The following is a 15690-nucleotide window of genomic DNA, read 5'->3' as shown; positions in this document are numbered from 1 at the left end:
TTTACCAACATTTCTGAAAATTGATGTATAACGTTTTAGAATGAAACTCTTCAACGAAATAAGGGATCTCTCCTTGAATTGACCCTTGATGGAACACTGAAAAGGGATGACAGTTTTATTCCTTTAGTTAGTTAAGAAAATAAGCATTAGCTCAATAACATTGGCAAGTAATCTTTTGCCAACATTGTACATACACGAATTGATAACCAGATTACTCCATATATACATGTACTGTATATGACAACTATGACGACTGATATTAGGTCACAGTCTCACCACAGATGGCATCATTCTTTTCACATCAGTAGATGGTAGTCATGAGTAATACCTCATGTTCATTCATTGTCTCGCTTTCATTTCGCGCCGTTTGATCGAGCAGCCTGCATGACAGTGGATCATAATAACTAGCTATGTGTGGTGTGAGGAACCTCATTAGCCATACAGAGTCTGTGATCCGACACCATTCATTTGTGTGGCAGGGACAAAAGAGGCATTCAGCCTCGCATCCTGTGCATTGAGGCATTGGCGGTGTCCAAAATGGCAACCTATTTTCCGATATAGTGCGCAACTTTTGAACACTGCCCCTGGTCAGTGTTCAAAAAGCAGTGCACTATACAGGGAATACGGTGCCATTTGGGAAGCAGCTATTATAGGGGGAAAAAAACATGTATTTGTACTTATTATAAATGATTCAAACAAGAGGCTCATTAAAGCGACCTCATTAACAACATTGCATGTATTAAGCTTGTTGACTCCCCCCCCCCCCCCCCCCACACACACAAACTTCCTCGGCCGCACTGAATTAATGGGGCTGCTGTAGTCTAGTTAGCCTGGGTCTCATTCATGAATGTAATTCTATGTGACAGTTATCAGGAGCAACGCAGGCTCCAATGACTGTGCTGAGATAGAGAGCGAGAAAGAGAGAAAGAAAGAGAGAGAAAGAAAGAAAGAAGAGGGGGAGACTGTGTGTGTGTGTACGCGCGCAAGAGAAAGAGAGGAGAAAGAGAGCGGAGAAAGAGAGGAGAGAGAGAGAAGAGAGTGGGAGGCGAGAAAGAGAGAGTGGGAGAGAGAGAGAGAGAGAGAGAGAGAGAGAGGAGAAAGATGAGAAAAAGAGAGGAGAGAGAAATAAAGAGGAGAGAGAGAAAGAGAAGAGAGGTTGTGGGTTTTCATTTGGCTAAAGAGGCAGGGACAGTGGCACCCTCTGCTCCGCTGTACATGTCAACACAAAAAAAAAACGAGAAAGAGTGTGCTAAGCACAAAAATGTCGCTTCGAATTTCCAGCACTCTGCGCGTGAGCAACGTTTTCTTTGGAATGTCTGACACAGAGTGGAGGCTGCTGAGGGGAGGACGGCTCACAATTGCTGGAACGGATCAAATGGAATGGCATCAAACATATGGAAACCATGTGTTTGTTGTATTTGATACCATTCCATCTCGTTCCGCTCCAGCCATTACCACAAGCCTGTCTTCCCCAATTAAGTTGCCACCAACCTCCTGTCGTCTGACATGGAAGCGCAGGGGCATGTGCTACTGAGAGCACACGCTGGTATTCGACTCCGTAGGGGGCGAGGGGTGAAAAGGGGGGAGAGGGGGGTTGGAGTATGCCAGAGACGGGCAGGATTACATCATAGACACGTGGGCGGCTAGCAGGTTACATTTACCGTCTGGCATGCGGCAGGACCTACTCAGACTCCTGGGTTCATAGACTGGGGAGGGAGGCAGGAAGGGTCCTTCATGACTCAGCCACTGGCTCTCTCAGGCTACGGCTGCATCCCAAATGACAACCTATTCCCTATATAGTGCACTGTTTTTAGACCAAGACTCGATGGCTGCGTTTACACAAGGCAGCCCAATTCAGATTCTCTCCCCCCCCCCCCCCCCCCCCCCCCCACACACACACTAATTGGTCTTTGGACCAATCACATCAGATAGGTCAAAATAGCAATTACTGAAAAAAAGATCAGAATTGGTCGCCTGAGTAAACACAGCCTACGTATTGCCCCAAGTAGTACACTATGTAAGGAATAGGGTGTCAATAGGAACGCAGCCGGAGTCTCTTTAAGGCTGAGAGTTCAGGCTGGACATTGATGACTCTTATTTCCCCCACTGTCTCTGAGCACAGAGAACCATGTCACCCCCAGGTCAAGTTCTGCTCAAACCAGAGCAGACAAGGGAAATCTAGACCAGGAAATCCATGCATTATTAATAGTGACAGAGAAAAGAAAAATGACACAGTTACATATCGGGATTATTATTTCTGACGATATATCGTATCGCTTTGACGATATCGCAATGTTATTTGTGTGTTAGTTGGCTGTACCTGCACCAACATTTGTCCCTCATAGTTTGTTCTCCATCTTTTCAAATAGGGAACCATTCTGTTTTTAGCACTTTTATTTCCATGACTGATCGAATCTCTTTTATTCACGTCTCTCTCTCTCTCTCTCTTTTCTCTGCAGCAGACGTATGGTGAGCGATATGTTTGGAACATCAGATAAAATCACAGTCTCGAATCGCAATACATATAGAATCGTGAGAATCGCAATACATATAGAATCGTGAGAATCGCAACACATATAGAATCGTGAGAATCGCAATACATATAGAATCGTGAGAATCGCAATACATATAGAATCGTGAGAATCGCAATACATATAGAATCGTGAGAATCGCAATACATATAGAATCGTAAGAATCGCAATACATATAGAATCGTAAGAATCGCAACACATATAGAATCGTGAGAATCGCAACACATATAGAATCGTGAGAATCGCAATACATATAGAATCGTGAGAATCGCAATACATATAGAATCGTAAGAATCGCAATACATATAGAATCGTGAGAATCGCAACACATATAGAATCGTGAGAATCGCAACACATATAGAATCGTGAGAATCGCAACACATATAGAATCGTAAGAATCGCAATACATATAGAATCGTGAGAATCGCAACACATATAGAATCGTGAGAATCGCAACACATATAGAATCGTGAGAATCGCAACACATATAGAATCGTGAGAATCGCAACACATATAGAATCGTAAGAATCGCAATACATATAGAATCGTGAGAATCGCAACACATATAGAATCGTGAGAATCGCAACACATATAGAATCGTGAGAATCGCAACACATATAGAATCGTGAGAATCGCAACACATATAGAATCGTGACAATCGCAATACATATAGAATCGTGAGAATCGCAACACATATAGAATCGTAAGAATCGCAACACGTATAGAATCGTAAGAATCGCAACACATATAGAATCGTAAGAATCGCAACACATATAGAATCGTAAGAATCGCAACACATATAGAATCGTGAGAATCGCAACACATATAGAATCGTGAGAATCGCAACACATATAGAATCGTGACAATCGCAATACATATAGAATCGTGAGAATCGCAACACATATAGAATCGTAAGAATCGCAACACATATAGAATCGTAAGAATCGCAACACATATAGAATCGTAAGAATCGCAACACATATAGAATCGTAAGAATCGCAACACATATAGAATCGTGAGAATCGCAACACATACAAAATCGTGAGAATCGCAACACATATAGAATCGTGAGAATCGCAACACATATAGAATCGTGAGAATCGCAACACATATAGAATCGTGAGAATCGCAACACATATAGAATCGTGAGAATCGCAACACATATAGAATCGTAAGAATCGCAACACATATAGAATCGTAAGAATCGCAACACATATAGAATCGTGAGAATCGCAACACATATAGAATCGTGAGAATCGCAACACATATCGCCAAATAAGCATTGCGATCTCGTATTGTGTGAGGTTCCGGGCAATTCCCAGGCCTAAATTATTGATCAAGCCTGTTCTGCAAAACACTACACATACTAGCCAAGCCTGTGTTGGCAACAAAGAGCAGAGTGGCCAAATGAAACCATTTTGAAGCAGTTAATTGCACTAATCTAGCTAATTGATCCACATCCTGCCTCCGGGAAAACACGGCCCTATAGATCAAGTGGAAAGGATGGTATTTGGAAATTGCTTGAAGTGAGCGCAATAGTTTTTCATTAGACCTTTCCAGTACACTTCAGAACCTATTCTTCAGTGTGTTTGCTTTTCCATATTGCTGAAGTGCTCTAAGTCAGACAGAGTCAGGGTTAGGGTCCCAAATGGCACCCTATTCCCTATTTAGTGCACTATTTCTGACCAGAGCCCTGTGGAAGGCAGTGCACAATATAGGCAATAGGGTCCCATTTGGGACAGAACCGTGGTTTATGCTCCTAGTATTTTACCCTTTATTTTGGATTCTGCCCACCTAGCAATTAGGTTGCTAGGGGAAACTGCACATAGAGCTAACATGTGCAGTGACTCTATCCTGGCTGGGCAATTCACATTGCAATAACTCCTTGTGGTGAGCAAATATCCTGTATTACAACCGCCAATATCCCCCTGCATTACAAACGCCAATATCCTCCCGCATTGTACAACCTTCACTGCGTCCCAAATGGCACCCTATATAGTGCACTAATGGGTCCTGTTCAAAAGTAGTACACCATATAGGCAATAGGGTTCCATTTGGGATGCATCTCCCATGTGGAATGGGCTAAATGATTAAGATGTGGGTATTTCGCGAGGCTAACATTGGCTCGCGGCAGTCATTATGGCTACATTAGCAGACTCAATAAAACGCAGAGTTTTTGTTTGGATGCATTCTGTAAGCCCATGAACCAGACACATTTCAGTAGGAACAGTGCTTTTCTTACATTATGTAACTCAACAATCTGTTACTGTGTGCTGAGAAATGTGGCCCCAGATGACACATTTGCTAATAACATCTCTGATAGGATGCAGTTGCCCTAGATCTAAAGTCACCATGTTCTTCACAAGTTTAAGTTTAGGGGTTGGTAAGCTGGTCCTAGATCTGTGCCTAATGACAACTTCTGCCCTAATAAATCCATAAAGTTGGATTACTATAATTGACATGAACATATATTTGTAATGCTGACAAAAATGGGGAGTTACCAGCTGCCCTTATCATTATAACCCCTGTAAGCCACACTGGCGAAGAAAATCACTTAGCACAGGGGTGTCAAACTCATTCCATGGAAGGCCTAGTGCAGGGTATTTCCAAACTCGGTCCTCGGGACCCCAAGGGGTTGCTTGTTTATTTTTTTGCCCTAGCACTCCACAGCTGATTCAAATAATCAACTAATCATCAAGCTTTGATCATTTGAATCGGCTGTGTTACATCATGCCCAAACCGGTCCGCCATCGTGCGCAAATGGATTTTGTCCCCCCAAACCAAACGTGATCCCGACACACAGGTTGAAATATCAAAACAAACTCTGTACCAATTATATTCATTTGGGGATAGGTCGAAAAGCATTAAACATTTATGGCAATTTATCTAGCTAGCTTGCAGTTGCTAGCTAATTTGTCCTACTTAGCTAGCTAGCTAGCTTGCTGTTGCTAGCTAATTTGTCCTGGGATATCAACATTGAGTTGTTATTTTACCTAAAATGCACAAGGTTCTCTACTCCGACAATTAATCCACACATAAAACGGTCAACTGAATCGATTCTAGTCATCCCTCCTCCTTCCAGACTTATTTTTCTTCTTTGGACTTTATATGGCAATTGGCAACTAACTAACCGACCTCAGCTTAGCAGGACTTGCAGTGTGCCTGGCAACGCAGACGCTCGTTGGCCCTCGCGAGCAGCGTGGGTGCAATGATTGAATAACATGCATGTATACATTTATTTTGCCACGCTCGCGCACGTGACTCGACCGGTGTGTGGTAAGCATGTTAAGGCAAAACCCAAAACACGCACGCTTGGGTTCCCGTTGACCGAGTTTGGGAGACGCTGGCCTAGTGTCTGCTGGTTTTTGTTTTTGCCTTTTAATTAAGACCTGGACAACCAAGTCAGGGAAGTTCCTTACTAATTAGTGACCTTAATTCATCAATCAAGTACAAGGGAGGAGGGAAAACCCGCAGACACTCCGCGGAATGAGTTTGACACATGTGCCTTAGCACGTACTATTTTCTTTAGAGCTTGTGTGTCATCCGCCGGGCGCTATATTAAAAGGCAGAGGATGGTTGAGGAGCTTGAATGACATCTCCAGTTATGGGGACACGCAGAGAACGCCATTAGGGGGAGAAAGAAGTTGAGTCCCAAATGGCATCTTATTCCCTATATAGTGCACTACTTTGGACCAGGGCTCTGGTCAAAACTTAGTGCACTATACAGTGGGGCAAAAAAGTATTTAGTCAGCCACCAATTGTGCAAGTTCTCCCACTTAAAAAGATTAGAGGCCTGTAATTTTCACCACATGTACACTTCAACTATGACAGACAAAATGAGAATTATTTTCTCTCCAGAAAATCACATTGTAGGATTTTGTAATGAATTTATTTGCAAATTATGGTGGAAAATAAGTATTTGGTCAATAACATAAGTTTATCTCAATACTTTGTTATTTACCCTTTGTTGGCAATGACAGAGGTCAAACGTTTTCTGTAAGTCTTCACAAGGTTTTCACACACTGTTGCTGGTATTTTGGCCCATTCCTCCATGCAGATCTCCTCTAGAGCAGTGATGTTTTGGGGCTGTTGCTGGGCAACACGGACTTTCAACTCCCTCCAAAGATTTTCTATGGGGTTGAGATCTGGAGACTGGCTAGGCCACTCCAGGACCTTGAAATGATTCTTACGAAGCCACTCCTTCGTTGCCCGGGCGGTGTGTTTGGGATCATTGTCATGCTGAAAGACCCAGCCACGTTTCGTCTTCAATGCCCTTGCTGATGGAAGGAGGTTTTCACTCAAAATCTCACTATACATGGCCCCATTCATTCTTTACTTTACACGGATCAGTCGTCCTGGTCCCTTTGCAGAAAAACAGCCCCAAAGCATGATGTTTCCACCCCCATGCTTCACAGTAGGTATGGTGTTCTTTGGATGCAACTCAGCATTCTTTGTCCTCCAAACACGACGGGTTGAGTTTTTACCAAAAAGTAATATTTTGGTTTCATCTGACCATGTGACATTCTCCCAATCTTCTTCTGGATCATCCAAATGCTCTCTAGCAAACTTCAGACGGGCCTGGATATGTACTGGCTTAAGCAGGGGGACACGTCTGGCACTGCAGGATTTGTGTCCCTGGCAGCGTAGTGTGTTACTGATGGTAGGCTTTGTTACATTGGTCCCAGCTCTCTGCAGGTCATTCACTAGGTCCCCCCGTGTGGTTCTGGGATTTTTGCTCACCGTTCTTGTGATCCTTTTGACCCCACGGGGTGAGATCTTGCATGGAGCCCCAGATCGAGGGAGATTATCAGTGGTCTTGTATGTCTTCCATTTCCTAATAATTGCTCCCACAGTTGATTTATTTAAACCGAGCTGCTTACCTATTGCAGATTCAGTCTTCCCAGCCTGGTGCAGGTCTTGGCCATAGTGGAGTTTGGAGTGTGACTGTTTGAGGTTGTGGACAGGTGTCTTTTATACAGATAACAAGTTCAAACAGGTGCCATTAATACAGGTAACGAGTGGAGGACAGAGGAGCCTCTTAAAGAAGAAGTTACAGGTCTGTGAGAGCCAGAAATCTTGCTTGTTTGTAGGTGACCAAATACTTATTTCCACAACTTGCACAATTGGTGGCTGACTAAATACATTTTTGCCCCACTGTATAAGGAATAGGATGTGTTTTGGGATGCAAACAGTGAGAGCTGTGCTGCTAGGCCAGGCTAGTGTACCTTCACACCTAACAGGGCTCAGAGGACACACTCCCACAGAGGAAAGTACTAGGAGTCACTCTTCATCCACTGCTATGGAATCTAAGTGGAGATCCAAGTAAGATTTATTCTGGAGAGATTTAAAACACAGATGCTGAAAGTTAGCCATATTTTTTAATGTGATCAAATCAAACTATTTGTCACATGCACCGAATACAACAAGTGTAGACTTTACTGTGAAATGCTTACTTATAAGCCCTTAACCCAACATTGCCGTTTAAGAAGAGTTAAGAAAATATAAAGTAGACTAAAATAAAAAAGTAACACAATAACAATAATGAGGCTATATACAGGGGGCACCGGTACCGAGTCAGTGTGAAGGCTATTTACAGGGGGCACCGGTACCGAGTCAGTGTGCGGGGGTACAGGTTAGTTGAGGTAATTTGTACATGTAGGTGGGGGTGAAGTGACTATGCATAGATAATAAACAGCGAGTAGCAGCAGTGTACAAAAGGGAGGGGGGGGGGGGGGTCAATGTATATTGTCCGGTGGCGATTTTATTAAGTGTTCCGCAGTCTTATGGCTTGGGGGTATAAACTGTTGAGGAGCTTTTTGGTCCTAGACTTGGAGCTCCGGTACCACTTGCTGTGTGGTAGCAGAGAAAACAGTCTATAACTTGGGTGACTGGAGTCTCTGACAATTTGATGGGCTTTCTTCTGACACCACCTATTGTTTAGGTCCTGGATGGCAGGAAGCTTGGCCCCAGTGATGTACTGGGCCGTACACAGTACAACCGGTCAGGATGCTCTCGATGGTGCAGCTGTAGAACCTTTTGAGGATCTGGGGACCCATGCCAAGGTTTTGTCGTGCCCTCTTCATGACTATCTTGGTATGTTTGGACCATGATAGTTCGTTGGTGATGTGGACACCAAAGAACTTGAAACTCTCGACCCGCTCCACTACAGCCCCATCGATGTTAATGGGGGAGTGTTCGGCCCACCTTTTCCTGTAGTCCACAATCAGCTCCTTTGTCTTGCTCACATTGAGGGAGAGGTTGTTGTCCTGGCACCACACTGCCAGTTCTCTGACATCCTCCCAATAGGCCATCTTATCATTGTCGGTGATCAGGCCTACCACTGTTGTGTCGTCAGCAAACTTAATGATGTTGTTGTGGAGTCATGTTTGGCCATGCAGTCGTGGGTGAACAGGGAATACAGGAGGGGACTAAGTACACACCCCTGAGGGGCCCCAGTGTTAAGGATCAGAGTGGCAGATGTGTTGTTACCTACCCTTACCACCTGGGGGAGACCAGTCAGGAAGTCCAAGATCCAGTTGCAGAGTAAGGTGTTTAGTCCCAGGGTCTTTAGCTTATTGATGAGCTTTGAGGGTACTATGGTGTTGAACACTGAGCTGTAGTCAATGAATAGCATTCTCACATAGGTGTTCCTTTTGTCCAGGTGGGGCAAGGGCAGTGTGGAGTGCAATAGAGATTGCATCATCTGTGGATCTGTTGGGGCGGTATGCAAATTGAGTGATGACCAGCCTTTCAAAGCACTTCATGGCTACCAACGCGAGTGCCACGGTGCGGAAATAATTTAGGCAGGTTACCTTCGCTTCCTTGGGCACAGGGACTATGTTTGCATGCTTGAAACATGTAGGCATTACAGACTCGGTTAGGGAGTTTGAAAATGCCAGTGAAGACACTTGACAGTTGGTCTGTGCATGCTTGGAGTACACATCCTGGTAATCCGTCTGGTCCAGCGGCTTTGTGAATGTTTACCTGTTTAAAGGTTTAGTTCAGAGAGCGTTATCACACAGTCATCCAGAACAGCTGGTGCTCTTGTGCATGCTTCAGTGTTGCTTGCCTTGAAGCGAGCATAAAAGGGTATATAGCTTGTCTAGTAGGCTCGCGTCACTGTGCAGCTCGTGTCTGGGTTTCCCTGTAATAGTTTTCAAGCCCTGCCACATCCGGCGAGCTTCAGAGCCGGTGTAGTAGGATTCAATCTTAATCCTGTATTGACACTTTGCTTGTTTGATGGTTTGTCTGGGGGCATAGCGGGATTTCATCACTGCCAAGTATGACACTGGTGTGGGTTGTCATTTATTTAGACTACTGGGGTCAATCAAAAGTCTTAATCATGGGGGATATCCCCCATGTCCCAGATCTTAAGAGGGAGTAAACGAGTGTACACATCTGAGTGCTTTGGAGTGGACCTGGAAGTGTCCTCGAGTGACATAATGACTGGGACAAAGTGACCCTTCGGCAGATAAATTAGGTATATTGGGGTGAAACGAGGTAAGCTGGCCATCAGCTGGTACGATTAATCCAGAGAGCCCTGTCCTGGACACAGTGTTCCTTATCCGACCCACCACCAGAGTGAGAGACTAAAGCAGACGTGTCCAAAGTCATTGAATTTAACGTGACCGGTTGCGTTCATTAGGCATCAAATTGAGAAAATAACACACTGAAACGGGGAGGGACCATCTGGACTTGTCCAGGTGGTCCTTTTTGTTATCCGTTTCAAAACGCACCATTTTAAATGGAAAGTTCTTGTCAGGTGTTTGAAAGTAGAGTACAGAGCCAACTTCTTTATGATACCAAACCAAAGAACTCTGCCGAAATTCAATTCCCACAACTTCAAGCCAAAAAATCTAGACTGGCCTCCCAATACACAGAGCAAGGTGATGTATGATACTACAGCTCTGGGCCTCCACACACAATGATCTCCTGTCAAACAAGGAGCAGACTCATTCTTCTTCCTTAATGGTCAGCCCCGGTGAACGAGACAAGGACGTATGGTCCGTCCTGCAAGGCTGTCACTTTGAGAGTAACCATATACTTAGCCTGCATCCCAAAATGTACCCTATACCAACATAGCTATACACTATATGGTAATAGGGTGCCATTTGGGACTCATCCTTAGAAGAGATGTGCCTTGGCGGTGCCCCCTTTCGCTAGGGGTCCATTGACAGAAGCTTACAGACCCTAAGAGTGGAGAGGCGGTGAGAACATGAGGGGTAGAGGGTGGGGGCACGGCTACTTACGTCTGTGTCGGGACCCTTATCCGCCCCGGGGCAGCAGAACGTGACAAACTCATGGCACCTCTTATGGACCACGAAACAGCAAACTGCAGAGAGAGAGAGAGAGAGAGAGAGAGACAGCGAGAGAGAGACAGCGAGAGAGAGAGATCGAGAGAGAGAGCGCGACAGAGAGAGACAGAGACAGAGAAGAAGAGTGAGACAACTTGATCTGTTTTACAGTATCATAGCTTTAGCATATCTAAATTAGCCTGAAGTCTTGCAAGACAGAACAGACACCACTAAGAGCAGAGAGGGGAAAAAACACGGTCTGGCTGATCATCTCTCCAGATGGCTTGTACAGCCTACGGCAGCCAAAGTACTGTACTGTACCACTACCTCCTCACTGTCTCGCAGGCCTTACAGGCACACACACAACGGCACGGAACGGCACTGCATTCTCACAGCCTCATTGAGTACACCCAGTGTGTGGCTACGCTAGCACCACATTGGAAACCGAGCTGAGCTCAGACACTGGGGGATAATGGTGGTGGTGGAGCTGAGTGTATTGGCTGCTTGAATAATAGATAGTCTCTGAAGGCTCGGTCTTTTAGCTTGGCTACAGACTGCTGTCTGTGCCAATAGATCTCTCAGAATTGTAGCTATATATTTTGTATCTCTTTCCATCTCTCCAAACTATAGTACACTGAACAAAAATATAAATTGAACATGTAAAGTGTTGGTCCCATGTTTCATGAGCTGAAATAAAAGATCCTAGAAATGTTTGTTACACACAAAAAGCTTATTTCTCTCAAATGTGATGTACAAATGTGTTTACGTCCTTGTTAGTGAGCATGACTCCTTTGCCAAGATACCTGACAGGTCTGGCAAATCAAGAAACTGATTAAACAGCATGATCTTTACACGGGGGACCATAAAAGGCCATTCTAAAACGTGCAGTTTTGTCACACAACACCAGAGATGTCTCACGTTTTAAGGAGGTGTGCAATTGGCATGCTGATTGCAGTAATGTCCACCAGAGCAGTTGCCAGAGAATTGAATGTTAATTGCTCTACCATAAGCTGCCTCCAATGTCGATTTAGAGAATTTGGCAGTACGTCCAACTGGCCTCACAACCACAGACCACGTGTAACCACAACAGCCCAGCACCTCCACCTTCTTCACCTGTGGGATCGTCTGAGACCAGCCACCCAGAGAGCTGATGAAACTGAGGAGTATTTCTGTCTGTAATAAATCCATTTTGTTGGGAAAAATGAATTCTGAATGGCTGGGTCAGGCTCCCCGGTGGGTGGGCTCCCAAGGTGGTGCCATGGCTGCACCCCTGCCTGTCATGTGAAATCCATAGATTAGGGCCTAATTAATTTATTTAAATTGACTGATTTCCTTATGAACTGTAACTCAGTAAAATAGTTTAAATTGTTGCACGTTGCGTTTATAATTTCGTTCAGTACATATCTCTATATCCCTGGCTTTCACAGGCCCAGCCAAACTTAATTGCCTTCTTTGCTGTTAGCTCTATACTAAATGAATGGCATTGATGTTCAATAGCATTGATGTTCAGCGATGCACCGCAGTTAACAGCTACCACTAGTAATTGTTACCTCTTTGACCTTTTCATGACCCAATTACTCAATATCAACATGTAGGCTACATTATAGTAGCAGACGGTGAGAGGTTGGGTAACAATGTACTAAAGAGTCGTTTTTTTACATCATTATCACAGTTTCTGTGGTAGAAATTTTAACTAAATTCTAAGTAGAAGGGTGCAATGTGCCCACTCAAAGCTAAGCTTCTTTTAGCTTTCAAACCAACATATAGGCCTACTGACCAACAAAACCAGCCTAGCGGAGTATCGGCTGGGCCTACATTTATTCAGGAAGTCTGATCTGGCTGAAACACAGTAAGCATCAAGGCCAAACGTCTCACATCAACATTAACGATGGCCAAATGAATATCAACAACCCCGGGCCCATCTCACCCCTGACATACTGGCTTGTTCAGACCAGTCAATACCCCTCGCGAGACCACAACCCATAACTCGTATTACCACAGCCACACACATGAAAGCCGTCACGCCGTAAATCCAAATGATTAATAACGAACTGCCATAAGTCTGCAGTATAGCCGGCGAATGGTCTGAAGCATCCACTTACCCCGAAAGATCGTTATGAACAGCCACATGACGCCACAGAGTGTTATCAGCGAGCAAACAGTGAGTGTGGTCGCAACAAACCAACACGCAATAAAAAAGGATCGCTCAAATTCTATCCCCTATTCGCAATTATTTTGGTTTCTGAACCACGTCAGGTATGCAGATATGCAGTAGGTAGACAATTATAATTTGCGTGGCACAACTTCCTTTGAGGCCGGGAAGGAAGACACTGCACTGTCAGGCCCCAGCCGCCAGAGAGATGTACAGCGGTCTATAATCTCGAATAAATGCGGAGGAAGAGGTGAACTATGGTCTCTCTGCGGCATTAAAAACGTCCATAATAACGAGACCCATTAGACAGGCTAAAAGTCTCGCAGCAGTCCAGTCGACGTCTATTCTATTTCAGTGCTCCCAAACTGCTCTGAGAAGTGCCTTTTATTGTATGTATTTTTAGGACCACTTTAGAGGAACCTGCTGCTCCAGGAGAAATTGGGTCATTCTGAACAATAGGGAACATTGCAGTTCACCTGACCCAACCTGTAACCTGCCCTGAGGTGATTGTTTCTTTATTAGAGTTTCTGGAAGGGGCCACGTTCCTCGCTAGTGGTTGAAAGAGAAAGGTCAAAGGGCAGAAGGCTGAAGATGGAAGAGGTTACGGCTGGGTCTCCATGGATACAGGCCCTAGTGTCCTTATTAGAGGGGATATCTGCCGGTGAAACTAGACCCACTGTTCTCCTACAGGCCCGAAAGGAGCACTTAGGGCTTCACCACTGCTCCATCACCACCTCCATGTTGGAGCAACAGTTTCATTAGAGGCCTAAAGAACAGACAAGCCTTAATGCAACTGAACTGTTGCCATAGGTTAATGGGATCCACTTTGTAGACTTGTAAATATAGTGGGACTGTATTGAGTGACGTTTAAAATCTAATAGCAGGACCTTATTAGTCAGAGTTTCACGGTTCTATGAGAAAGGATGAGCCGAGCATGCAACGGCTGTACTTGGATCGGTGAAACACTCAATGGCTGTGAATCACTACACAGTTCCTGGCTCAGGAGCAATGTGGACAAAGTGGTGGATTTGCAGGACTGCACTTGGATCAGAACAAGAAGTACAGTTAAAGGGTTAGATCAAACAAATTACAAAATGACACATTGGTTCCCCCTGTAAGCAGTCTATGGACAAGGTATGACAGCAAGCCATGCTTTGGGTTTATTTCCCTGGCACGGTTTCCAAATGCTAATGTTTTAGCATTTGTGGCACAAATCCTATCCTGGTAGCATTATTAGTCCTGGTTAGCGTTATTAACATGTTTTGCGCAACAGGTCCAAAACCTCAAATTGGTTGTGAAGCTCAACAGTCACTTATCGATGATTTGAACATGATGCGCGAAAAATGCTTATATCTGTACTGTGACTTGAATGGGAGTCACGGTACCAATATTATAATTTTGAGCATTTAGAAACAGTGCCAGGGAAACTTAACCAAAGCATGGATCAATGTCAAAACCTGGTCCATAGACTGCTGACAGGGTAAGGAAATCAACATTGTAATTTTGAAATTTGGGTGAACTATCCCTTTAACAACGGTAGACTGATCACTTTTAGGCTGTACCTGGATCAGAAATAACGGCGTCAAAAAGATAGCAAGACTTTGTACGACTTGGTGAGGTTTCAAAAGGCTTTGCATTCTAATGGAAAAGGAGAAGTAAGTGAGCCGGTGAAAACGGAATATGAAGAGCAGAGAGAAAATGTCATGTTGACTTTTAATGAAGGGTCTCACTGTGATCTAATTATTTCACACCGAGGGCACCATGAATTATGGAGGGGCCACAATGTAATGTGGATGTTACAATAAATACTTATTACATCTTCAAATACGCCTCCAGCAGCAGAACAAGGGATTCCTAACTGAATGACAATGTCTCTCTTTCCCTGCCGTTGTTCCCGACTCAAATCAAACCACGCTCACGTCATGGCGAATGGTTGCAATTCAAAATCCGTTCGTTTCCGTCATTCACTGCTGTGGAATGAGGATTGAGGCGGAGTCGAGAATGGGAATGTGTTTGGGATCTGGAATAAGGGATCAAGATATGTAGGCATCAGCGCATTGACTTGATTATGAAGTATGTGTCAGAATAATATGATCGGGGGGGGGGGGGGGTTAGAATCGACCTTTGGCAAGCAAGGCATCCCATTGCCGGCCCTCGCAACAGGCTGTTCGACGTCACTTCGGCTTAGTCACGCTACTGTTAATTCTCATTAACTGTTTAGAACAGTTTGCTGCGTACGAGGAACATTAAAACACAGATTTGTTGAAAACTGCTGGCACGAGGCAGCATGCTTGTTTTTTTGTCAATGTACTTTTAGTTAGAACATTGGGTGAGCTTGACCCTGACAAGCATAATTGCAATAATTATATTGATTTACAAAAACCACCCTTTTAAGTTGCACAAAAAAAGTGCTGGTTCTAATGGTGAGGTGAGCCTCTAAAAACAAGTATACTGAACTCCAGCTAAAGGCCTGATAGTCACTTCTGTGTGTCTCAGTGTCTCTCGGTTATGGTGTGAAGTGCTCTTGAGAGGCGAACAAGAGAAGGTGTTTAAGAGCAGAGCGCCCTGCCTCTAACCCGACTGTGTCAGATCTTCTATGTCACGCCAAAGAGACTGAGGAGAAGTCAAGGACAGGGGAGTAGGACAGTCAGTCACCACACCAGGGAGAGAGGGAGTCTGGAGACGACCTCCAATCGATTGTGGCACTGAATCA

The 15690-nt window shown here is 44.5% G+C and overlaps 1 protein-coding gene across 1 annotated transcript in view; it reads right to left on the bottom strand.

Moving 5' to 3' along the window:
• The window catches only part of LOC110485978 (protein kinase C alpha type), a 230461-nt gene that overhangs the window by 147773 nt on the left and 66998 nt on the right, over positions 1-15690 (bottom strand). The window contains exon 3 of the mRNA XM_036940643.2: positions 10781-10863. Within this exon, the coding sequence (XP_036796538.1) occupies positions 10781-10863 (83 nt within the window). The remainder of the gene's footprint in view (positions 1-10780; positions 10864-15690) is intronic.

This window comes from Oncorhynchus mykiss, chromosome 13, assembly GCF_057628025.1.
Source record: "Oncorhynchus mykiss isolate SJ-2025 chromosome 13, ASM5762802v1, whole genome shotgun sequence".
In the NCBI taxonomy this organism is placed as follows: domain Eukaryota; kingdom Metazoa; phylum Chordata; class Actinopteri; order Salmoniformes; family Salmonidae; genus Oncorhynchus; species Oncorhynchus mykiss.
Note: the sequence above shows the minus strand (reverse complement) of the source record. Positions and strands in the feature narration are given on the sequence as shown.